The 26,232-nt window shown below is 41.0% G+C and overlaps 1 protein-coding gene across 9 annotated transcripts in view; it reads left to right on the top strand.

Annotated features, from left to right (window-relative positions):
• Positions 1–25,749, top strand: part of FRYL (FRY like transcription coactivator) — a 167,458-nt gene extending 141,709 nt beyond the window's left edge. For 6 of the 9 annotated variants that reach the window (XM_077301924.1, XM_077301926.1, XM_077301921.1 and 3 more), the window contains 14 exons: positions 697–858; positions 1,045–1,119; positions 1,384–1,560; positions 4,832–5,035; positions 6,369–6,539; positions 10,137–10,390; positions 10,848–11,052; positions 12,328–12,477; positions 13,273–13,371; positions 16,703–16,771; positions 20,126–20,143; positions 20,985–21,095; positions 21,445–21,641; positions 23,733–25,749. In XM_077301924.1, the coding sequence (XP_077158039.1) occupies positions 697–858; positions 1,045–1,119; positions 1,384–1,560; positions 4,832–5,035; positions 6,369–6,539; positions 10,137–10,390; positions 10,848–11,052; positions 12,328–12,477; positions 13,273–13,371; positions 16,703–16,771; positions 20,126–20,143; positions 20,985–21,095; positions 21,445–21,641; positions 23,733–23,988 (2,148 nt within the window). In that variant the 3' untranslated portion in view covers positions 23,989–25,749. The remainder of the gene's footprint in view (positions 1–696; positions 859–1,044; positions 1,120–1,383; positions 1,561–4,831; positions 5,036–6,368; positions 6,540–10,136; positions 10,391–10,847; positions 11,053–12,327; positions 12,478–13,272; positions 13,372–16,702; positions 16,772–20,125; positions 20,144–20,984; positions 21,096–21,444; positions 21,642–23,732) is intronic. The other 3 variants (XM_077301920.1, XM_077301927.1, XM_077301923.1) reach the window with 1 other exon arrangement.
• Positions 25,750–26,232: the final 483 nt, after the last annotated feature.

The raw sequence follows: 26,232 nt of genomic DNA, 5'->3' as shown, positions 1-26,232 counted from the left end.
ATGGCAAATCTAGACAGCATCCTAAAAAGCAGAGACATCACCCTGCCAACAAAAGTGCGTCTAGTCAAGGCTATGGTCTTCCCAGTTGCAATGTATGGCTGTGAAAGTTGGACCATAAGGAAGGCCGAGCATCAAAGAATTGAGGCTTTTGAACTCTGCTGCTGGAGAAGACTCTTGCGAGTCCCTTGGACTGCAAGGCGAACAAACCAATCAGTCCTAGAGGAGATCAGCCATGCCTGCTCCTTAAAAGGCCAGATCCTGAAGATGAAACTCAAATACTTTGGCCACCTCATGAGAAGGAAGGACTCCCTGGAGAAGAGCCTAATTCTGGGAGTGATTGAGGGCAAAAGAAGAAGGGGAAGACCGAGAATGAGGTGGCTGGATGGAGTAACTGAAGCAGTAGGTGCAAACTTAAATGCACTCTGGGGAATGGTAGAGGACAGGAAGGCCTGGAGGATCATTGTCCAAGGGGTCGTGATGTGTCGGACACGACTTCACAACTAACAACAACAACAAGGAGTTTTCTATGTTATTTTTGCTTAACCTTTTCATTTACTGCATATAAAAATTGGTTAAAAGATGTTTCCTTCTGCCAATTAAAGCCTATTCTTTATGTTGCATAAAACTCCATTATGGTGATAGCTCTGGAGTTGATATACTTGAAGAGTTTGATCTGTAAGCTTCTTTCTTTTGTAGACACCAATTATTGGGAACAAGTATGGTGATCAGCACAGTGCAGCTGGCAGAAATGGGAAACCAAAAGTCATTGCTGTTACTAGGAGTACTTCCTCAACATCCTCAGGATCCAATTCCAATGCCTTGGTGCCTGTCAGTTGGAAGAGGCCACAGTTATCTCAGGTACATTAGCTCATATCATTATTTTCCATGTCTTGAAAATATGGCTAGTATCAGTTAAGAAAACTAGCATAAACTGGTAACTAACATGACCTAAAAGCTGGAGAATATAAATTATTGACAGAATAGAAGATCCTAATGTAATCAAAATGATTGTCCCTTAATGCTTTTTTTTTTTTTTTTTTGCAGCGACGAACTAGAGAAAAGTTAATGAATGTTCTTTCTTTGTGTGGTCCAGAATCGGGTCTTCCTAAGAATCCTTCTGTAAGTATTTGTAGATTCCCGTAGTGTGGCATTCAGAAATAATGGTTGAAGGCTGCCAGTGATAGTTTTTGATCCTGTGTTTATGACCTAACTGTTAAAGACCAATGTTTTTCAGGATAAAATGAATTATTCAGCATCTTGTGAATAACATAGGTCAGAGTTGCTGCTGTACTGTCAATCCTTCAGGGGTGCATGATTATTAATACAATATACTTCTCAAGTCTCTAGTTCAAAACAAACCTACATTATTTTCCTCCTTTCTAGGTTGTGTTTTCTTCTAATGAAGACTTGGAAGTTGGAGACCAGCAAATTGCTCTCATTTCAGCCACTGAGGAAGTAATACAAGAGGAAGAAGTGGCTGTGGAAGATAATACAAGTGAACAACAGTTTGGAGTTTTTAAAGATTTTGACTTTTTAGATGTTGAGTTAGAAGATGCAGAGGTAAGTTCCTGTGATGGAATTTTATATTCCCCCCCCCCAAGGCTATCCTTCAAGTGAGAAAAAGTTTTGAAAGGTTATTAATTTCCTTGGGTATTCACCATTATTGTAGCAATTGAAGTCTTTATTCCTTGTTTGAGGAGTACAGCTTATTCCAGATTTCATATTGCGGGTCTTTCTGAAGTGCATGGACAGAAGATGAGTTTCTGTTTCTTCTTTTGATCAGGCACTAGTGAAATAAAATATCATTGCCTTTATTAGAACAATGTTTGAAATTTGATACTGGATGTTTTGTGTTAAGGCGTATAACTTCATTATTTATAGACAGGGAGAGCTATAAACCTGTAGACAACTTTGTCCAGTGAAACTGTTTACATAGCATGAAGCATAGCCTTTTGATACCAGAGTGTTTCCATCAAAGCCTGAGCATCACTCTCAGCACTGAACATTTTAAATGAAAAGCAGCGCAGCTCCTCACTATATCTAATCTTGGTGCAATGTTTATGTTGAAATTGCTTTGACCTTTAGCCATTCCCATTGTATCTGGCTTCATGGTGCATTTGTCATCTTTATCTGCATTTCTTATATTTAAAGCAATATAACAACTTTTTATATACAAGGCATTATTGCAGTGCATGGAAATCATGACCAGAGATGAATACTGTGATAGGTGCTCCCTAAGAGGCAGCGTTCTCACCTATTCCCGTGGATGGGAAGCTCCTCTGCTACATCTAAGAGGCTTGTAGTTGAAATGCAAGCCTTTTGAACTTAGGCTGAAGTGCCAGTGCTTTGCTGCCCCTGTTGCATGAGAGGTGTCACTGAAGGCCACACAGTATGGCTGTGCACGTGGTGGCCCAGGTGCCATAATTTACCCACTCTCTAGTTAGGTAATCTAGGTTGTCTTGTTGTCAAACACAATACTATAAACTGCCTTCATATAAATACCCTAAAGCAGTGGTCCCCAACCCCTGGTCCAGGGACCAGGACCAGTCCGTAGATCAGTTGGTATCTGGCCACAGCTCCTCCTCGTCCTCCTCCCTGGCTGCTGCCTCAGGGGCTGCCCTGCCACTCTGCCACCGGCTCACCTTTGGTTCTCTCCAGCGGCTGCCATGGCTAGGGCTCCCCCTCAGTGTGGCACTGCGCAGGTGCTGCTGGCAGCGCCCCTAGTAGGCGGAGGGAAGTCAGGGGCGCCGGCAGGAAAGCAAGTAGAGCAGGGGCTCAGGCAGCGGCGACATCCCCCAGCAAAAGACTACCCCCCTGGGCCTCAGTAAAATTGTCAAGTGTTGACCGGTCCCCGGTGATAAAAAGGTTGGGGACCACTGTCCTAAAGTGTAAGTGAAACTCTCATTGACCGTTTATGCACTGGAGGTTTCATGCTAGGCTACAGGCTGAAGTTTTAGTTGTGGCAGGTTGCCCCACCTCTTCCTGCACCCACATAGGGAAGTATTTGGCCCAGTGTGCCTCATCCACCCTCAATTTGTGCTCCTGCATGGGAGCTGGGGAAGTGAAGTTCCCAGTGCATAAACGGTCATTATGAATAGTGTCTCAAATTAAAAGGGAAAAGAAATTAACTAAGATTAAATACTTTTCTGTATGTCTGTTCTTTTTAAGTACTGCAAATTGTTACAGAGATCAGCTACATTATTGCTACTTCCAAACTGCAGGTTGATTGGACAGTTACACAAATAGTTTGTTATGGGATGGCTGAGGTGCTTGTAAACTAGGGAGCTCATTCATTAAGGCACAGTTTCTCATACTGCGGCTCATGTGGAAGAATTACAAGCTTAGTCCAGGGTTAATGACTAGCTGCCAAATGGCTAGTAGTATGGAGAGAACAAGGTGTCCAGCCGCTTTCAAGCCTTTGCCCCTGCCTCCACTGTTGTATGTTGTCCTGCCCCTCAACTCCAGCATAAGCCCTGGCAGCCCATTCAGAGATAAGGCCAGAGCCAGTAAACACAGTTTGTCTGGCAGCACTGGATGGGCAGAAATTCCTTCACCCCTATATTGAGAATTCTGGGGTGATATTTATTTATTTGTTGGCTGATTATTTGATACCTTGCCGCTCCTGGCAAGCCATTTCATGGTGGGTTACAGATAAAACCCCATATAAAACATCTATAATAACCCCATTAAAAATACCCCCAGCGGCAACAATTCCAAAGCTCCATAGTCCCTGAGGCTGCCTTCCATTGTCCAGGGGGATCCCCAGATTGCCACCAACAGCAATGAATGGCTAGGTGGAGATATCTTTTATTCTTCTACTTCTGGGGGAGCCCATCAGATCTTTCATCGCCCAGCCTCAACCATAGACCTGGTGGAAGAGCTCTGTTTTACAGGCCCTGCAGAAGCTCCCTCGGTGACAGTAAGAAGGCTAGTTGTATGCATCACAGTCTTTCAAAGGGAATACAGTACAGAGAAAGTTCTCAGAGGTATGAAAAAGTGCTTCCTGTCATTCAGCCAACTGAAGTAGATGAAAAGGAACAGAGCAACGTGTCCATGTTGTGAGGGTATTTCTAAACATGAGATAGTTGGCTGGCTTATGCTTTCCTGCACTGCAAAAAAATATTGTGCCTTGTATGTTCTGTCAAATAAATGTGGATAAAGTCAGTTTAAGATTTCATTTGTGGTGTTTTCAAGCAATTCAGTGAGTCAATATATGTCACACTGGAAAAAAAATGTGCCATAGCCATTTTTGTTTTAAGTGTTTGTCTCATAATGGGTTTTTCAATTTTTGCTAAAACACAGAGAAACTGAACAGTTAGATTTTTTTGGCAAAAGCTTTTCCAGAGCTTGAATCAGTCTTTTACTGTTGGCAAGCATACATAATAGAAAATGCTCCCCATTATAAAGTATCTTTAAGTGTTGTCCTCGTTCTAATTATGTGTGTTTTTCTTTTTGCAAACCAGGAGCTGCAGGTAAGTTGCAGCCTGGTGCAGTGGCTTGTTTCATCTGTTCTCATATGTGGTATACCTGTCTGTCTGTGCTTAATAGTCAGATATCTCATTCTGCTTCAGGTATATGGTTTATAGACTACCATACATTGAGCTAGTTTCAGATGCAAGGTATCTAAATGGGAGAACGTTCAGGAAACTGTACTTGCCATGTATTTTAAACCCTTTGAATACAAGAAGCATTAACTGAAGTTCCAATTAACTTGAAGGGCTGATTGAAACTCTGCTTTCATGAAATTCACTTTTTGTGTGGCTGTGTGTTGCTGTGTTCATTTCAGTATTATGTTCTGAGAGCTTTAGAATAAACGTCCTTTTTACTGCAGGGTGAAAGCATGGACAACTTCAACTGGGGAGTCCGCAGGCGCTCCCTAGACAGTATTGATAAGGGAGACACGCCATCCCTGCAAGAATATCATCAGTATTCTGGTAGCACCCCCAGCTTGAACTTAACCAATCAAGAAGATACTGATGAATCCTCAGAAGAAGAAGCCCTGACTGCAAGTCAGATATTATCACGATCACAGATGGTAAAATTTTCTTTGTTCTGAAATGACAATGGATGCTTTAGTTTTTAACCTTCACATAAATCTTGCCATTTGTTCTGGGAACTCTGAGCCAAGCAGTAGCAACTTAGCTAGGACTGCTCTGTATTAGGTCTACCAAGCATAACAGATGTACAGCTGTCAGTGAAGTTTACACAGAAACATAGATTGCATCCAGTGTTAAAAATGGCATAATACGGTTTAGAGTAGTTTTGTCAGATTTCTGGTACTGATTGCTTCCCATATTCTAGCTATACTAGTTACTAATACGTCTGTGTGTCTTTTGTTATTTTCATAGTAGGAGAACTGTTTAATCGCTGTAGAGTGTCATTTAAAGCAGTTACGGAAAGCTAAAATATACAAAGCGAGTGAGCAATGAAGTGATGAAATAGTCACCACAAGCTTCCAGAATTTCAAATCACAAACCTTAAAACATGGAAAGCTCACACCCTCTTTTTGGTAGCTAACAAGGATATTGCAGTACAGAAATTAAGTAGGTAGCTGCTTTTCTGAAAGGTAGTGTTCTATACAAATAAAGGGGGAAAATATTCAAGTGAAGTTCTACAGGGCCAGAATCCGGAGTACAACAGAAGGAATGTTTCTTTAGAGAAATTGCTGGCTGTGTAAAGAGTGGGGTGATAGGGCTCCTTTTATAATTGTCATTCGTAGCTGATGGATTAACTCTAGTTCTGCTTTGGGCATCTTCAGTCTGTAAAATATATGTGAACAGTGGCTACCTAAGCAGAGCTCTGTTATTTTTGTGGACAGTCAAGTACTTGAGCAGTGTCTTGGCTAAAGGCAGGTGTTTTATTGTTCAGCCTACTTTGTGCTGATTCCACACTTATCCCAGTTAGCTGTGTGGCATGGTGGGAAAGTAGCACAGGTGTAATCGGAGGGGGGGTGAGAGGAGGGTAATTTTGTTATTTTACTGTATTATGTCTGTTGGTTTTAAACTTGTATTTAGAATTATGATGTTAGCCACCACAAGCCAGCTGTGCCAGGAGCAGCAACCTATAAAAACAGTTAAATAAATAAATGAATAGTCACTCTGGCCATATGCCCAGACCTAAATGGGATGCACTGAAACAGCGTGCTTGATCAGACAAATAAGCTGCTTTGCTTTTTCCCCACAGAAATGTGCCCTTATCTTTTTTAAGTAGGGGGGAGCTTCTTGATCAAAACTAAAAGTGATTACTGTAACCTTACTGTGTAGCTAGTATCCATTGTTTTGTTATTTTGGTTTGTTATATTCCTATAAAGGTACAGTGGGATTTTTCTTCTTATCTGAATCTGCATTTTTCTCTCTCTTCCTCCTTAGCTGAACAATGACTCAGCTGCTGATGACACATCACTAGATCATGGAGGATCATTGCTGCAGTCTCAAGACTCCACTAGCAGTGTGGGAGCAGAAGAGGTGCTTCAGATCAGAGCAGAAAGTCCAAGTTTGGAGGTTTCACCTCTAGATAATGCTAGCAACCAGCTGCCTGAGGTGGGGAGAAACATGGGCTGGTGCATGGCTGATCTGGGCTCTTTCTAGCACTGTCCAATATCTTTTGGCTTCCTTTCTGAAAGAATTTTCATCTGTCATATTGATTTTGTAATTTAATTTTAGTATTTCTAATCTGTTGTGATGGCATGAAGGAATGACAATGTTTCTAAGAATGAATCATTTCCTTGATGGACTGGAGGTGTTCACCACAGATTACAAATAATGCTGAGCTGCTAATGATTAATATATTATGGTGCAGAACAATGTCAAGCAAGATGGTTTTCTGGGTATAGTAATTGTCTCCCTGTAATACTTGCTTTCCAATACATCCTCCTCTTCTCCCTTCCCCCACCCAATATTTGATTTTGCCTTTGCATTTGTGATTGGTGCTTTAATTGGGATTTGAACCTCAGGCCAGCAGTGTTAGCAATTGGTTGGTTCAGCCAGACCTCATGAACAGTGCCTCTGCATGCTAGTGGCATTTTCTCCCCCATTTGGAAATGCCTATGTGGAATAAGCCAGATTCCCAGCTTATGGCTAAGAAACCAGTGAGTATTTTAACTCTGTATTTGCGGTTTACAGACAGAATGTTCTGTATAATAACTATTAACATAAAAACCAGTTCATCTCCGATTTTTTTCAAAAAGAAATTCAGGAAAAATTTAATATGAAAGGTGAAGTAGGTTTTGTTTTTCTTTTTTTTCTCGGGGCATTCACGGTCCGCATAGGGCAAGTCTGTAGAGGACAAAGTTTGCTGGTGTAGATCCCAGGCTCCTTCCTCATGATGGAAGGCTGGGCCAGCTTTTTAAATGCATTCAGATAAAGGTGCCTTCTCCTTGGCATCTCCACATTCTCCAAAGATAGTAGGGCCTTTTATCCCCTGTTGCCAAGCAGCTGCAATAAGTATATTCCTACTTCTCTCAATACTAGGTGTAAGGGTAGGTGACAGCATAGCATGCAAAACCCATAGAAAAAGAATGTAGAGTTAGAAATTGGTTAGTGTCCAATAGAGCCAAAGTCTGGGAGGTTTAGCGTCTCTACATGGCAGTATGTGGACAGCCATCCACTAAAGTTTGTAGAAGGGTTTTCTTCAAACTTTTACTTTGGAGTCTTTTCCTCTGAGCTTGTACATTGTCTGTTTTAATGTTATGTTAATCTGTTCCACTTTAGGCAAGATACAGAAAGACTGCATTAAGCTGGAGTCTGTCCTATCCAAGGACTCATCCCTTAATAGGTTTCAAAATTTGGAAGAGTTTGAGAGCCACCTCGGTGTAGTAGAATCATAGAATCATAGAGTTGGAAGGGGCCATACAGGCCATCTAGTCCAACCCCCTGCTCAACGCAGGATCAGCCCAAAGCATCCTAAAGCAAAGCATCCTAAAGTAGTAGTTAAGAGCAATAACCTCTAAGCAGGAGAACCAGGTTTGATTCCCCACTCCTCCACATGCAGCCAGCTGGGTGACTTGGGGCCAGTCACAGTTCTCTCAGAGTTTTCTCAGCCTCACCATTCCACAGGGAAGGAAGAGGAGGGTAGGCAATTGTAGCTGCTTTGAGACTCCTTTGGTAGTAAAAAGCCGAGTACAGAAAAACAGCCCTTCTTGTTTAGGATCGCACTGAGCTACTTATTGATGCCAAAATTTCTAGCTGTTGGGATCAAGCTTGAACATGAGTCATTTTTTTACTGTGGAAAGATCAATTAAAGGTTGTGTTTGATGCCTCAGGGTGATTTTATTCCCCTTTGTTGGTTGCAGGGGATTTACTGCAGTTTTCTAAAAAAAAAAGGGTTTAATGGGGAAGAGCCGTGTTAGAACAGGAGAACTAAAACACCTCTTAGGGATCATTCCAAGTAAAGCAAACCGCCATAGTTTATTTATAATCAAGGCAAAATATGAGGGGAATAAAACATAAGTGTAAACAGTTTTTCTCTAACAGGGCCAGGAAGAACCTCAAAAAAATTCAGATCAACATCTCTGGGAGAGCAATCAAGGAGAAAGCCAAATGCTCCCTTATCCACCATTTTCCTGTCCAATCAATAATTCTCCTTCGAAAGGGGCTTATAGATAGTAATATTTTACAGGGTAACATGGATTTATGTTTGGGTACAGTAGCACTGGGAGTGAGCAGTATTTCTTGGTATGCAGTCATCTCTGAAGCCTGTGTTCCTAGTGATCTTGGATCTTATATTCAACCAAAAAAGGGGGAAACAAACTCAGCCGCAAATATACCAATTTTGTAAGAGGATCAAGCTACAGCAAATGAAATAACTAATTTTTATTATAGTTTACACACGTGTAAAATTTAAAAACATTAGGTGCCTGAATATCAGATTGTACAATTTACATAGATTATAAGGATTTCTATATGTAGAAGAGCCTCTTGTGGTGCAGAGTGGTAAGGCAGCAGAAATGTTCTCTGAAAGCTCTGCCCATGAGGCTGGGAGTTCAATCCCAGCAGCCGGCTCAAGGTTGACTCAGCCTTCCATCCTTCCAAGGTCGGTAAAACAAATACCCAGCTTGCTGGGGGATAAATGGCAATGACTGGGGAAGGCACAGGCAAACCACCCCGTATTGAGTCTGTCATGAAAACGCTAGAGGGCGTCACCCCAAGGGTCAGACATGACTCGTTGCTTGCACAGGGGATACCTTTACCTTTATATGTAGTTGATGAGTATGTCCTATAACCCATGCAAAATCAGATGTGTTTTTGCCTTTCCAACATTCCTCAGTGGTAAAAAATACACTTAAGTATTATATAGATCACACGAGAGTATAGTATAATCCTGTAATCCAAGACCAAAGACAGTATATACATTACTAGAATGGGAGTTCTGCAAACGTGTGGGGTTTCAAGCAACTGATCCCTACCCCCAAATGTGTCTCATATTATGTGTAACATAGATGGTCATATGGAAACCCAAATTAAACCACCCTCTCCCACCCTTTTAGGAGAATGTATTGCATACATTGAACAGCCTGTTTGTATTCAGGGTACTTGCTAACCCTCCACAGCATTTTCAGTTTAGTTTTCTGAATTAGCCCTGAACAAACAGGAGGGAGAGGGCATAATTTCTGGGTATTAGCAAATTACCAGAATGTTCAGATTTTGACCTTTAGCCTCTTTCATATGGCTGTTCTTGTCTTCAGAGTCTGAGGGTTAAAAACAGCTGAGTTGGTATCTAAGCCTCTTGTTCCAGCTGTCGATATAAGCAACCACAGAAGTTACTCCCTGTGCTGCTCACATTGTGATCTGTGCCCCATCAAAGAGGAAAGTTTTCTTTGCTAGAAGGAATAAGGAAATCCTTGATTTGGGTAGTTGATTACGGTAACAATAGGGATGCACAATTGCCATTGGTGAAAATAAGGAAAATAGACACTATTAGCAATTTGTTTGTTCTTTCTGGAAATAAGTGTTGATTGCTGCAGTGTGACGGTGATCTTTTGCCGCAGAGACTTTTTTGTCAGAAAAAAAATAAAGAGGAGGAGGCTCTCCTGCCACCTGTCCAAGCTGTTAGAAGTACAGGAATATTTTATTTAAAGTACAAAGTACAGGAAGGCACTGTTTCGTATAAGCTAAAAAAATATGCTGTTTGCTCTCTAGGATGGCAGTTCACCTGTGAAAGATGAACAAGTTAGTTCTGCGAGTGAAGACACTGGATCGTTTGTATTGCCAGAGCAGCAAGAGCCCTTGATTTGCCAAGAGCCTCTAGAGTTGGAAGAACCACCTGAACTTCCAGATCATCCGGCTACTGAAAGCTACTCAGAATCGATCTGTGAAGATGATGTCACCCTTGCTCTGAAGGAACTAGATGAAAGATGTGAAGAAGAAGAAGCTGACTTTTCTGGTTTGTCTAGGTAAAGAGAATTTGAGCAAAAGCTGCAAATTCATATTTCCTTCTCACATTAAAGTTCTTGTCTATTCCCTTGCTAGTTGGCCTAGAGCAGCCTTTTTCAACCTTTTGACCCTGGAGGAGCCCCCGAAATAAATGTTCTGGCTTTGAGGATCCCCAAAAATGATGTCAGCTGGCCATGACTCCCTGCAACACATGGGGAAGTGACACATCACTGGAAGTAACATCCCCACCAGCACCTTTTGCCTTCCTTTTGCTCCATCCCTTTGCCTTTACTAGTACTACAGCAGTTCTGCCTCAAGAAGGGCAGAAGTTGAGAAGACAGCCTAGACCCCTCAGACCAAAGCACAACTGACTCCCCCCTCCCAACCTAAATTGCATAGTTAAGGATAACTGTAAAGCTCTCATGCAGCATTTGCTTAACTTGCTTGCATTAATTTTTGCATTCCCTTTGTTTATAGTCAAGATGAAGAACAGGATGGATATCCAGAAGCACAGGCATCCCCACCACCTTCCCCTTTTCTTTCTGCCATATTGGCAGCTTTTCAACCAGCAACATATGATGATGAAGAGGAAGCTTGGCGTTGCCATGTCAATCAGATGCTGTCTGACACAGATGGATCTTGTGCTGTTTATACATTTCACGTCTTCTCTAGGTTGTTTCAGGTAACTACTCAACATTCCTTCTTTCAAATTCACAAACTTAAAAAAAATGCACAAATATAATTTTGTTTCTTTCCTGTTTCAGAAGAAATATCTAATTCAGAAGAAATATCTAATCACTGTTTAGGATTCCTTTGTAAGAAAGGATTCCTTTGTGAGGAAAGTATTAGTTTTCCATAGCTGCCACCTGGGAGGACTGTTGGTCACAGCAGGATTTCCATGCAAAAGTGTGTTCTTCCAGAAAAAAAGGATCATAGTGGATTCTTACTACCTGAACATTAGCTGTCCATTCAGACCTGTATTTAACACAAACAGAATTGTTAATCCGTTACTGGACAGTTTGCTGTAAACAATGGAGAATCATGTAGCACCCTAAAGAATAAATTTCATGCCAGTGCACTGCTTTTCTATATCCTGCCAATCAGCTACCTCAGCCAGCATTGCCAGAGCAGAAGTTTGGCCTTATCTGGAAATTCCTTTTCTCAGTAGTGCCCGAATGGGAAAAATGAGGGATAGAGAAAGTTAGGCCTATGATGGACATGCACACAGCAGTCACAGCTTTAGATAGTTTGAGCTCAGTTGAATGACCTTCTTTGCATCCTCCTTCCTTTTTTCTCTTTTTAAGTTCAAGTTCTTTAGTAAGGTATAAATAGAATTATAACCATTTGTATCATGGGTTTCTTAGTACTGATCATTAAGCTCAGAGACTTTGCAGGGCGTTAGAGGATGTCCCTCTCCTCAGTACAATTTTCAACATAGCCTTATACCTGCTGACAAGAAGTATTATCTCACCAGTTAACAGCTAGACTTGAGTCCATCAGCACTTTTAGAGAACAGTGAAGTCTTTGGAATATAAGCATTTGAGCATCAAAGCTCCTTGTTGGTCTCTCAAGTGCTACTGGACTCAAATATAGCTGTTTTACTGCAAACCAACATAGCCAGCCTCTGAAACTCACCAGTTAAGACTGCTTGCCCCACTGTGCAATGAGAAACAATGATCTATATAAAACTAAAATAATTTACTTAGAACTCTGTCCGATATTTCTGTCTATTAAAAGGGAAAATATGATTCCTTGAGGGTTTTTTTTTTGACCAATGAAACCGTATTATAGTCTGCTACACATCTCAACTGTTCTGTGATGGCAGAAAAATCTCTTTTTTAAAGTTCTCACTATTGCTCTACAGAATTCTAATTCACCTTCATATTTACTCAAAATGAATCTATAGAAATCAAAATTGTTTAAAAATAAATATGTATCTATTACTTTTGTTTTACAGACTATTCAAAGGAAATTTGGTGCTATTACACATGAATCAGTCAGTTTTCTTGGTGAGAATCTTCAGCGGATTGGGAAAAAATTTAAAAGTTCACTAGAAGTGATGATGATGTGTTCAGAATGCCCGACAGTTTTTGTGGATGCTGAAACGGTAACATATTATATTTATTTATATAAGCAGAGTCTTGATCTATTGAATGTTTTACTAGGATACATACTAAAGACTTAGAAGTAGGAATGGGCTTGAACTGGAAAATTCTGGTTCTATTTGGGATTTGGGACAATCCCAAACCGAACTCCTGAATTCAATTAAAAAAACCCAAACTGGCTAATAATTTCCAGCACATGATTATTTCACAACACCATCACTGCTTGCATTCCTTTTAATAGATGATATAAAAATGACACAATTATGTTTTTCAGTAAATGGTTCTATAAATTGCACGTGAAATAGGTAGCGCTTGGTAATGTGACATTCCTAGATAAGTCCAGTTTGCATGAGTGAATAAGATAGTTGGGGGGTTTGTACTTGAGTTCAAATCCTTTGGCTCCAGTGTATCACAGAAAATTCTTTAGCAGAGGTGATTAGGCCGTTGATGGAGGAAGATGCTTCAGCAAAGTCTTTTAAACAGTGCTTATATAACTCATTTAAGAATATGCAGCTATTGTGCTGAAAGTATTCATTGAGTCTTGTGCCAGAAATCCATGGCACTATTGTGGGCATAGATTTTGTTTCAAGATAGTGCAGAGAATTAACATGGGAAGAACAGTTTTTGAAACTTCTTTTTTTCCTTGGAGTTTTTAGCACATAGGTCCTGGCAAGCTATTAATGTAATGCACTAATTAAGTTTTAGATTATAAAGGTTTTAGAAATTAGTATATGCTATGAGAATACAGTTAATATGTTATGACTAGTCTTATAAGCCATCTTACATTTATATTGCAGTTGCTGTCTTATGGATTACTAGAAACATTGAAGTTTAGTGTTCTTGAGCTTCAAGAACATCTGGATACTTACAATGCTAAAAGAGAAGCAGCAGAGCAGGCAAGTGTATAGTAATGTGTGAATGTTGTATTATACTGCGGAGGAGGAGGAAGGGAGGGACAGTGCTAAGTAATTCCATCATTTTGTGGAAGTTTAAGTGAGATGCCAGAGTTCATGTGACTATCAGATGGGAACCTCTAAACCAGTGGCCCCTAACCTTTTTATCACCGGGGACCGGTCAACACTTGACAATTTTACTGAGGCCTGGGGGGGGTAATCTTTTGCCAAGGGACATCGCCACCTGACCCCTGCTCCACTTGCTTTCCCACCGTCTGCTGGGGGGCCCTGCCAACAGCAGCTGCGCAGTGCCATGCTGAGGGAGAGCCCCAGCCATGGCGGCCACTGGAGAGCACCAAAGGTGAGCCTGCGGCAGAGTGGCAGGGCAGCCCCTGAGGCAGCAGCTGGGGGGGGGGGAGGATGAGAAGGAGCTGCAGCCCGGTACCGACTGATCCACGGACCGGGACCAGTCCCCTGACCGGGGGTTGGGAACCACTGCTCTAAACAAGTCATAATGTCATTCTTGGATAGGAAAAATTTACATTGAATGCACGAATACCACCCATGTGGTTTCAGACAGCACATGCAAATATGTAAAGTAATCTCAAGATAGAATTTAGAAAATCTCCCATGATTGTTTTTCACTAAGTGTATTGAGTCTGTTAATCACATCTGATTAGATGTTTGTTTGTTTTTTAAAAATAAAGGGTGGTGTCAAAGGAAAACCACATTGAGCTTTATTGAGAGAAGTTATTATGTTAGACAAGTCTAACTCAGTGGAGCGTTTTGGTCAGAGATAATGGGCCAGAGTCAATGAACAGGTTTTGTATTCAGCACAATAGTGCCCCATGTAAATTGTGAAATTAATTCAAACCCTGCTGAAGATTTTCAGTTGTTTCAAAAATAATCCTGTAACTCACTTAAAACCTTTGCCCTGCCCTCATCCCTCACAAATGCTGCTGTGAAAGACAGGCTGAATGCTGCTATGCATCCCAAGGCGGTCTTTGACAGCATCAGCACCGGCAGCTTGTGCTGCGAACACCTATTGCAACAGAATGGCAGGGGTCATTCTCAAGCTATTGACCGCCAAGTTCTTTTGTATTTAAACGACATACACGTATCTTTGAGAGTTTGCTTGAGTGACTGCACGCACAGTAAGCTGGAGAGAAGAACACCAAAAATTTAGTTCTAATTGAGTGCAGCTACAGCAAGGAAAGCAAACGCGTATTAGTTACATCATATTTTTGCTTGAGATAAACGCCTTTTCCCTAGGTTTCTGCTATGCGGTAAAAGAACTGTGCATTTGCAGCACTGAGTACGACTAGGGTCCCCAACTTTTTTGTGTCTGAGGGCACCAAAAATGGATGCCAGAGAAGGTGGAGCCAGTCACAAAATAGTTGCTGCAGCTTACCAGTCACACAATGAAGATCCTTGTGTTGTGATGAAAGCATTTTTAAAAATCTGCACAGCCAGTCAAATCTCCAGTGGGCAACTGGAAGCCTTGCTGGGCAGAAGCCCCATCTGGCTCCACCTACTTTCTAAAAACATTTGATTGTCACCAGGAATGGTGTTGGCAGACAGCATGGCACACAAGAACACCACACTGGGGGGGCCCCCAGGAGCACCACACACTTATTGAAAATTGAAGTATGTACTTGAGAGTGGACCAATACAAAGCACTGGATTGGGCCTGTAAACAAAGGTGATATGTCACAACAGTACAGCCCACCTGTGCTGAGAGCCATTTAAGCAAACAGTACATGCTGCAGTAAGTTCATATTGGCAGAGGACCAAATCAAGTCCCATTACGTAGATGCCTGAGCATGGGGATGCTACTGTAGCACAAGAACACTGGGGTTATTTGGGAAAGTCCATGTAGTGCTTTGATACAGCATCCCAGCTGGTATTATTGCTAGGCTCCCTGTGATGCAGCCTCTCCAACGCAACCTGATGTGCAGCATTAAGCAAACTTCCAGGACTTTTTGATAGAAGATGTCTTGGAAGACTCTTGGTAGATGAAAACTCTTCCGTTTCGAGATGTGTTGCAAAATTTTGTATTTCTGTATATACAGCTCATGAGAATCTGTGACCTTCTCAATTAAATGACTGGTTTTAGTTTTATTTCTATATAACATGCATCATACATTTTATTTTGATTCTGCCTTATACTGAATCAGACCCTCAGACCATCAAGGTCAATATTGTCTACTCAGACTGGCAGCAGCTCTCCAGGGTCTCAGGCTTTCTCCTCCTACCTGGTCCTTTCAGCTGGAGGTGCTGGGGATTGAACCTGGGACTGTCTGCATAAAAAGCAGACACTCTTCCATTAAGACATGGCCCCTCCCCAATCATAGAATAGAATCATAGAATCATAGAGTTGGAAGGGGCCATACAGGCCATCTAGTCCAACCCCCTGCTTGACACAGGATCAGCCCAGAGCATCCTAAAGCATCCAAGAAAAGTGTGTATCCAACCTTTGCTTGAAGACAGCCATTGAGGGGGAGCTCACCACCTCCTTAGGCAGCCTATTCCACTGCTGAACTACTCTGACTGTGAAAATTTTTTCCTGATATCTAGCCTATATTGTTGTACTTGTAGTTTAAACCCATTACTGCACATCCTTTCCCTAGGTTTCTGTTAGTATCCATAACTTTGTTTCATCCTGTTACATTACTGAGTGATGTTATAAAATAAAATTGTGAATAATACACGTTGGGGTGTATGCCATTAATTAAAACTGACATCACAATGTGTAGAAGATTCCAGTTGCAGTCCAGATAAGCAAATAGCCCTAGTTAATTCACTTATTCCTTATTAAATTAAGCTGACAGGAGATCTCATTTTTCTTTTCTTATATACAAAGCTAATGGAAAGGGCATTATAAAATCCAATGAGATGAAATTTGGCTAATTTTATGGCATCAGCCAACCAAATTTAGTACATGTTCTTCATTTTTCCCCCAGTGGAGTCAATGGGTGTTAACTTGTTATGAGTAAGCATCTCAAACCGTGTAGAGTAGGGGTAGTCAACCTGTGGTCCTCCAGATGTCCATGGACTACAATTCCCAGGAGTCCCTGCCAGCATTTGCTGGCAGGGGCTCATGGGAATTGTAGTCCATGGACATCTGGAGGGCCGCAGGTTGACTATCCCTGCTGTAGAGCAAAGATATTGTCAGATAGTTATGAAACATACATTGAATCAGCAGGCTGTGTTTGCTGCAAGTCTAAGAATAATGGGTCCTTTTTCCCTCTCCACTCTTCAGGTCCTTGTTTGTATTTCTAATGGTTTTGCTCTGCAGAATAACTTTCAGTTTGTTTTTGCTTTTATTTTGTAGTGGTTAAAAGATTGCAAAAGGACATTTGGTACAGATGACGGCATTCACGGAGCCACCACAGATGCACAGGTAGTTATCAGTTTGGGCTGTTGGGTCCAATTTATGTTATAAATTAATATTGAAAACAGCACTGTACTGCATAGAAGTAGTACTGAGATTCACAGACAGATTAAAGATTACTTGTCAGGTTTTTCATTTCAGTTATTGCGGTCCTCTGGGGATTGTGAGGTCTTGGTGTCAGAATAATGGATTCTCCTTTTTATTAAAGTGAGAAGCTAGGCTCTGGGTCTGGGCTTAATAACATTGAGCAGATAAGCAGAACAGATAGCATCTGCGTACCAGCACACGCTTGCCTTTTATGCAGCTGCAGTTTCAAGCAAGAGAATTAGTATTCTGCATCTCTCCTCATCAGATAAATTACTGTCTGGCCCAGAAGCTGTACTGGATCTAATCTAATTAGTCCTGGGTACATACCTATGACCCATTTAGAAGGGTACATTTAAGACAATTACTTGAGTGATGGAAATCTTGCCTGTTATATTTGCAAAGGACTATCTAGTACAAAACAGCCACAGTAATTGAAATTGACAATGTGGTGAGACTTTCCATACTACCAAACAACATATTGGCATGATATCAAGTATAAAAATAACACAAAAATAGTTTTAGTTAATGTTTGCTACTGTTTATGGTATTAATGCTTTGATTCTGTCCTAAACATTAATAAAATTAGTTATGTATGTCCATACCACAGTCATCAGAGCTGGTTTAAATCCTATTTCCATAACAAAACTTTATAGAAAACAGGTTCTCTCTCTCTCATGTGTCTTCCCACCTGGTATAGCAACACTGCCCAGTCTTCTATCAGGGAAAAGCTCCACATCCAGACCAACTTTGTTTCTCAAGCAGGAAACAGGGTTTTAGTAGAGCAGATGTTATTTTTTATTTAAATTTATTCTAGTAATATGCGATTTTATTCCTGCTGTTAAGAACAGAAAGGAAGGGAAGTTTTTAAGGCCCTTCTCTGTAAGAACTTCTTTCTCCTTTTCCTTTCTGCCTCTAGCTATGAAACCAATGATTGAGACACTTGTTGCACAGGAAAGAACAAGGGACTATGGAAAAAGTAGGGCCCCAACTTGAGAGAATTCAGCCCACCTACAGTAGAAAGCTTAGCTCTCTCTTGAATGCAGAAAAAACCCAACAACACCAAGTCAGGAGTAGACCAATCTAGTACTCCCCCCTCAACTTTCCTTAAGGCTGCAGCTAATACAACTAATGCCCCCAAAGTATAGTGAACCTAGCTAAATTAACTGGGAGGTGCTTAAGAGGGAAGTGGGAGAGGGGGTGGGGTTTCAGCATAAAGAAGCCATGGGGCTTCCAGAACCTCCTCCCCTCCTGTACTGCGAAGGTTCTCCTGAAAGACCCTTCTCCAGTGTTTGATCACCATACCCTAGCTTCCACTGCACGATAGATCTCTAATCTATACATAGATGCTGTGTGTGTGTTATCAGTCATGAAGATCACCCATTTCTTTTGCCCAAGAAGTAATATTCTATTGTTCCCCTTAACAATGGAAATCCTTATCTCTTCATATTTCTTCACAAAGTAGCAGACAGGGTCTTGTGTGATTTCACCTGTAGCAAATGTGCCTCTGGAAATCACAAGAGCTAGCACAGTTTTATCTGTGCTTATGACAGAGCTGATTAGAAGAAAAGGGGGAGAAAACCTGCTCCCTTCTAACTTGTTGAAGGGAACTGGTCTCTCATAACAGCAGTTCAGTCAATCACAGTCGGTCAAACAATGTTATGGGCTACAAAATTTCCATATTGCAAAACCACTCCCAGTCCCTAGTTGAAAAGATTAGACAGCATGTTAAAACTGCCTATAGCTTTTGTCAACCAGTTTACTGAGCAGTGGGGATAAGGAGAGAATCAAACTCTCCTCTGAGATCTCAAATTAGCAACTAAATAAAGAAAATGAATTTTAATATGTAAAGTCACCGGGAAAAAGAAGATTCTGAGTATTAGTATGCAATTCTTCCTTTATTTCATCAGTAGCAAACTACGTTTCTATATTTTCTATTTGATATCTTTAAAATTTTACAGGCTGCTATTTCTGCAGAATCTAAATGTCTGATCAGTTAGCCAATAATGTTTGATGGTCAAAGTAATTGGAACACCTGCATTGGTCTGTACATATAGCACACCCAGTTTGCTATGTAAGAACAGATGAAGCGCAGGTCTGTCAGACTGATGGAACTCCTTGTGACAGCATTAGCTTCCGTGGATAGTCTAACATTTGTGTTGCTGGCACAAAGGTTAATGTATGAAGTTTTCAAAGACCTCGCAACCTGAAAGACGATATATTTTTTTCCAAAACAGTTCTCTCTCGAAACGCTCTTTGCAAAATCTTAGAACATTGTTTCCTAACAAACTGACTCTACATCCACATCCTTGTTAGGAAAAAGCATCTTTGCCATATAGGAGGGGCATCAAGCAAAGGGTCATTATAGGGCGGAGAAATGACTGGAAAAGTGGGTGAGACCATCCACATTCACAGATGCAGCACATTGGTGGGAGTTGCCTTATCCATCTAACATTAGTACAATTGTATAACTGCAACAGTGTAGGTAGAAGGTGGTGGGATTGACTAGTGGAGTGGAAAGGTGTGTATCTGCTTCTGACACACAAACTTATAATTAAAATTTCCTTATGTGCAACATGCAGGGTGGCAGCGTTGGGTTAATAAGAACAGCTAGGAGACCAAGGATTAGGTAGCTAGAAGGAAAAAGTCATGGATGCAAGAGGGCAGTTAGGAGGAACAGTTAAAAGACTGCTCTGACTGGAGGACACCTGCTCTGTGGCATGTATCCTTCGCTAGGCACAACGAGGGCTTGTACCTGCACTTCACTGACAGAGTTTCCTGACAGCTTTTGGCCACCATGCAACTTGGCAAAGGGAGGAACAGGGTCATTCAGAACCGCCCCCCCCCCCGCCAAAAAAAAAACATTATTTACCCAGCCTCTGATTTTGATGCTGGTTTACTAATTAGGGGAATGATGGACCACTAAGAATAAATCCTACATCAGTTGTGTCAAATAATGCCTTCAATGCATGATACTCACAACTATCTGTCCGAGTTCTGCATCTCTGCGCTTAAGTGTCAGAACTCTACAAATAACCCTTTTACTATGCACTACATACTTTGGTCATATTACGTAGTAGTGAGGCAGGTAGAACCCTTTACCAGTTTTCTGTCATCGTTGAATTCTGTTTGGAATTTTAACCTATGCATTTTCCGGAGTTATTTTTTCCCTTTAGTGTACCTGGGACATCTAAGACCCCATTTAAAATGGTCTTCTATACTAATTCTCGATCTTTTTTCCTTTTGTATTTGTTGTGACCTGCACACCTTCTTGCTTAGCATTTGGAAATTCTAGCAGTAAGTGATGGTTCTTGATTTATCAAATATTTAACCATGACAGTATACAAGCTGGTTTCCATTTTCCTCTTGTTCATTTGTGATATTAGCAGCATCTCATTGTAGATTATTATGGAAGTCATTTATGCTTCACTCGTGCACCATTCTAACTCCTACAACGTCAGCCCTTAATAGATTCCTATAGTTAATAGCAAGTGATTCCAGTCCTATTTGCTTTGCTTTCTTACTTTAAAGCATCATTAACACCAATTTCCTTTCTAATATAATTACATCTAAAAATATGCAGAGAATTAATATTGCTATTCTATTGAGGAATTTATTGCTTTTAAAGTTGAGCTGTACTACTGTATCAAGAAATAACCACATATACTTTCAATAAATTTATTAACCATGAGAAAAGAAAAATGTATGCATCCATTGTTTACCATTGTGGTAATATGATCTAGACTTAAAACACACATGAACAAAAGAAATCAAAGCAATTCCTTCCCTGCTGGGGCATGGTATTTCTGAAATGTCATGAAAATGCTTCTCTGTTTTCTTTGTCGGAATATTTTGGATTGCCCTTTTTAAAAGGTAACGCTATATATAACCTGCAAGGGCAGTACCATTTTATTTGTAATTATATAAATTGAGACTTAACTGCAGCTTTCACTTGGCTTCCATCAGCTTTTTACAACATTAGTTTGTAAATCTTGTTGACATTTCCTTCTCTGCAGCAAGGAAATAACTTTTTTTAATATTGCAAATTTTGCCGTAGACAATTTTATTTTAATGTCTGATTGTCATCCACTTCTTGGTACATAGTGCCTTTACAATGTGTTTGTTCTTTCATTTACAGGAGTTAGAGTTGTGTCGAAGGCTGTATAAGTTGCATTTCCAACTGCTGCTGCTGTTCCAAGCCTACTGTAAGCTTATAAGCCAAGTGGATGCAGTTAAAAAAGAGGCAGAGGTAAAGAGAATATTGTTCTGTTTTGCTTCTTGCTTTTTCGTAGAAGATCACTAATTGAAACAGGAAGCTGGCTTTTTAAAAGATGTTCCTGTTACCTTGATGACAGATTCTTTTGACTGTTCTTTGATTTAAAATGATAGACGTTTGCTCTCACGAATCATGAACATGCCTCTCGGCATCCCTATGTATTTTCCAGTTGTATACAAGGATATCACCCAGTTCGTTTCCTCAGTGTCTCGGTTTCAGATTCTTGTGCACAAAAAAATCTCGGCATCTATTGGGAATGCTTATGCACACTGAAATACTGCTAGTAGTGAAAACTCCTTAAAGTTGTCTTGCTTTGTTTTAGGTAATAAACATGTCAGAGGAACTTGCCCAGTTGGAAGCCTGCCTGAAGGAAGCAGAGTCTGGTTTTGATACTAGTATCGAAGAACTGGAGATTGCAGAAGCTTCCCAGGCCAGCACTGAGACAGCCATTCACTACCTTCTTGAAACCTTGAGGAACAAGGAGTTTATGTCTGCTATAGCACAAGTCAAAGCTTTCAGGTACAGTGTGATCAAATTATATTTTTAGATTGGTATCGGTATTAGACCTGCTATAACTTGAAAAGGATAACTTGAAAGAGTCCATATTTGATACAGAACCGGAGGCTCCTCAGCCATCTCAAGGTCTTATTTTGGTCCGCTTCAGTCTACTGTCTCTGGCCGATGTGGACAGGACTCTGGCACCTGCTTGGCATACTACATGCTCCCTTGACCTGTGCCCTCATGGCCGGTGAAAACTGGTGGTGGTGAGATTTGAACCCCTCTCCAGGAGGTTTCAGGGACCTTCCCAGAGAGTTTGAAGGAGACCATGATTAGGCCATTTTTGAGAAAAAATGACTCTGGATCTATGTGATCCAGCCAACTACTGCCCAGCTTTGCATCTGCTGTTTCTGGGCAAGGTGGTTGAGTGTGCGGGTGCAGGTCAGTTTCCTGGAAGAGACACTGGCTCTTGATTTGTTCCAGTCTGGCTTCAGACCTGACCACAGGGTAGAAATTAACTCTGGCCGTTCTCACAGACAGTCTCAGTAGACAGCTGGATATAGGCAGGTCATGGCTGCCGTTGCTGATACATCTAAAAGCAGAGTTTGACACGGTCAGTTATGGGCTATTAGCTCAAGACCTAGACACCATGGAGAGTCAGGATGCTGCCTTTCAATGGCTGCAATCCTTTCTCCAAGGGCAGGGGCAGAAGGTGATGCTAGGAGGTAGAACCTCCCAGCAGCATGCTCTGATATGTGGAGTTCCACAGGGAGCAATTCTCTCTCTGACGTTATTTTACAATCTGTTTGTGCCCCCTCGCCCAGCTAGTCTGGAGTTTTGGGCTTGGGCATCACCAATACACAGATGATACCCAGCTATGTGGTAATGGACAGCCATCCATCTTCACCCCTGGATTCATGGGCCAGATGTTTGAGGGCCATGGTAGACTGGCTCAAGCAGTCAATTGAAGTTGAATCCACCTAAGACAGAGGTCCTCTAGCTGGGACGACATGCCCCAGGTGAATCCTGGCTCTTGATGGGGTTCAAGTAACAACTTTGGCACCTGTCAAGAGCCTGGGTGTGATCCTGGATGCCTCAGGAGGCCCTGGTCACAAAAGTAGTGCACCAGGCATTTTACCATCTCCATCAGGCCTGTCAGTTGGCACCTTACTAGTTGGCATTAGATCTAGCCACAGTGATCCATGCACTAGTCACCTGTAGGCTAGATTACTGCAACTCAGTATGCTGCTCATGAATCTGCTCTGGAAACTTCAACTGATTCAAAATGCAGCGGCAGAATTCCTAACTGGGGCCCAGTAGAGAGCTCATATACAACTGGTGTTCTCCCAGCTGCATTGGTTCCAGATTGAAGACCACATTAAGTTGGTTTTGAGTATTGCTATTAAAGCCCTAAGTGGTCTGGGACCATTGTATCGGCAGGACTACCTGACCCCTCATATCAGAGCCCTTAAAGTGTCCCACAGGGCTTGCAAGGCAGAGCTGCTCCACCAGGCCTATGCTTGAGGCTTGAAGTCTACTGTTAACATCTGCTAGCCTCCCCACCAGAACTTACCTGTTTACATCCACTGTAACTCATCCTTCCTCATCCGCTAGAAAAGGGAGTTCTTTCAATGGAACTGGTGCTATTTTAAAATTATTGTAATCTTATTTAAAATTTTAGTTTGTTTATACCATCTGTATGTTTGTATTTTAAACCTGAGCGGTAGAGAAGGACAGCATATAAATGAAATAAATAATCTTACAAACTATGTAATCCCTGCATTATTTAATGTGTCATGTGAACACATGCTTTGCTGCATCTTTTTTTCCAGTTTCTGCTCAATATTAGATTTCTGCAGTCTTAATCCTATTACATTGCTTATTGGGTATCCTGTCCTGTTGATTATAATGACAATTTACTATGGCATAAACAAAACAAATTCGTATAAGTTGCCAAAAGACATGGAATGGAGCCTGACATAAAATGGGGAATGTCTAGAATGTTTTGCCCAGTCTACATTGTTTAAAATACAAATATGATCATCTTGTATTTCATGTTGTATGCATGCATTAGTAGAGAAACCATTCAATGTGTAACTTTTATATTCTCAGGTGCATTTGGCCCAATGACATTTTTGGCAGCTCTGAAGATGACCCAGTACAAACTCTATTGCACATTTATTTCCGTCATCAGACCCTGGGCCAGACGGGTAGCTTCGCAATAGTAGGCTCAAAACAAGACATGTCAGAAGCCAGCTCAAAACTCATGGAGCTGAACTTAGAAATCCGTGAGTCACTGCGCATGGTGCAGTCCTATCATCTTCTTGCAAAACACACACCTGTGGGAAGCTTGAGCACTGGATTTTGAACTGCTGCCCCACAGAAAAAATCTCGATATTGGTCACACATCTTTCATATCTGTGAAACTCTTCAACTTTGCTTGCAAAAACTATGCTTATGAGGACCAGAGAAGGAACTTTCCTGGGAACAAGCTGCATAATTTGTGGTCCTCCCGAGTCTTATGTATTGTATGTGGTCAGTTTGACAGTTTTAACATCAATATACAATATACAAAACTGCATTAGAAGAAAAGGGCTAAAAGCAACGCATACCAATGCATTATTTTCTTCAAAAACAGAAATGCAAGATTTGTTGCAATAATGGCCTCGTTATACTGGGAAGGTTTAAAAACAGGTGAAATGAGGCTAAAATGAAAGCTGGTTATTTTGGCTGAAGGCCTGTGCAGCTTGGCTTGCAACCGCCAGAAGAGGGATTGTCACACAATGCCCAGATTCCACCCTCCGTGATGCTCTGAGGAATGTGCCCTCCTACTGGAGTAGGAAAGACTGCAAAACCCATTGATTTATCAATGTTGTATGTACTATTTACTCTTTTTGTCTAGTGGTGAATTATGAGTGAAAGTAGGAATGAATGGATATCTGACAATTGCATTTTGAAGGTATGGGTGTTTGATAAAGTCTGAGCATGCCTACAAAAAAAAAAAAGCACTGCAAGATTATTTTTTGGGGAAAATATTTTATTAGAACTAAATCCTAGTCTGTAAATGTTATGGCATTTAATATTTTAAACTGGAACTGTCCAGTTTTCAAAAGAAATAATATATCTCTTATTTGTTGGGAATGCTGCTCAGTTCTCTGATCAGTGCTTAATACAAATATTGATAACAACTAACCAAAAAGTAGCTGCCTGCAGAGACTTTAAAATGTATATTAAAGATGGATGTTGCCCCTCAGCAACTCGTTAGAAAAAAAAGTTAACTTATTTTATTCTGTACATATTCTAGAACTTGTAAAGTGTAAAATCCAGTATTTTTCTTGTACAAGTGTGCAATGCACTGTTACATGAGAATAGTGTATAAAACTAATGCGGGGGGGAGGTGGGTGATAATGATTGTGTGTAGAATACATGATCCGCCCCCTGTGTATTTTACAGTGATCAAGAGAGATGTAAACTCATCTTCATAACACACATTAAAGCTAAGGAATTTGCGATTGCAGAAGAGGGATACCATTGGCTACCAAACTTGATGATATACTTTAGAACTCCTCAAAGCCTTGAGCACAAAATGAACCTGATTCTCCTGCAACCAAAAGCATTTTATAAGAGCAGAAAGTATGAATGTATCGAGGATTCCTGTTACTCAAAAGAAACAAATGCTCCATGTTGTATGCATCTCTCCTATCCACTGTGATCTAAAATAAAACTGGGCTCTGTATTACATGTCAGAGTGTAGAATGTACAGCATTACTTTTCTTTTCCCTTGGAAAATACCCCCCCTTCGGCCGTGTAATTATGCTAAAATGCATTCATTGACGACACTGTGCATATTGTTGGACTGCTGACAGAAGTTCTGTTATCTCTCCAAACTCTGTTGACTAAACCTAGCACATGCATAATCACTGTATTTTTCTGACCCTGATAAAATCTAATTATTTTGAAGGCTCTGTGGTACTGTAGATGGTATTGTTAATTATTTAATAAGCTTTTACAAGAGCACATGTAAGGGTTTTTTTGGGTGTATTATATTTTTTTCCATATTTTATGAGTCTCAGGGGTTTCTGTGCTTTTGGTGGGAGGGCTTGGTAAAAATAAAAGCCCCTATCTGCTATGTTGTGTATTTTCTCAGAAAAATGTGGTATGCAAGTACATAGAAACTGTGCTCATAATATGCCTTCTTCTAACACTTGAATGCACATTAATAGAGGTAAGTTTTCTAGCACATTGTGATGGGTGTATGGGTTTTGTGGTTTAGCTTTGTCTGAATGTTCCATAAGGCAGGGGTAGTCAACCTGTGGTCCTACAGATGTCCATGGACTACAATTCCTGCAGTTCTGTTAAAAGTTCACAAATGAAGGAAACAGAAAAAATGCAATCCCTTCCCTGCAGTGGTCATCCCATCGGTACTGTGCTAACTTCATGACTACCTCATTCTGCTGAGCTTGACCGGCAGTGCTGGACTCTATGCAAGAGGCAGCTTCATCCTCAAGTCCCCTGCAGACATATCTCAGCAATGATATTAGGGTCCAACAGCTGTATCTGCACATGCAGTTCAGAATTCAACTCCAGATCTTGCTCTCTTTCCCCCCCCTCC

Source organism: Paroedura picta, chromosome 10 (assembly GCF_049243985.1).
Source record: "Paroedura picta isolate Pp20150507F chromosome 10, Ppicta_v3.0, whole genome shotgun sequence".
NCBI lineage: Eukaryota > Metazoa > Chordata > Lepidosauria > Squamata > Gekkonidae > Paroedura > Paroedura picta.
The sequence above is the reverse complement of the archived record's forward strand: the minus strand, read 5'-3'. Positions and strand labels throughout refer to the sequence as shown.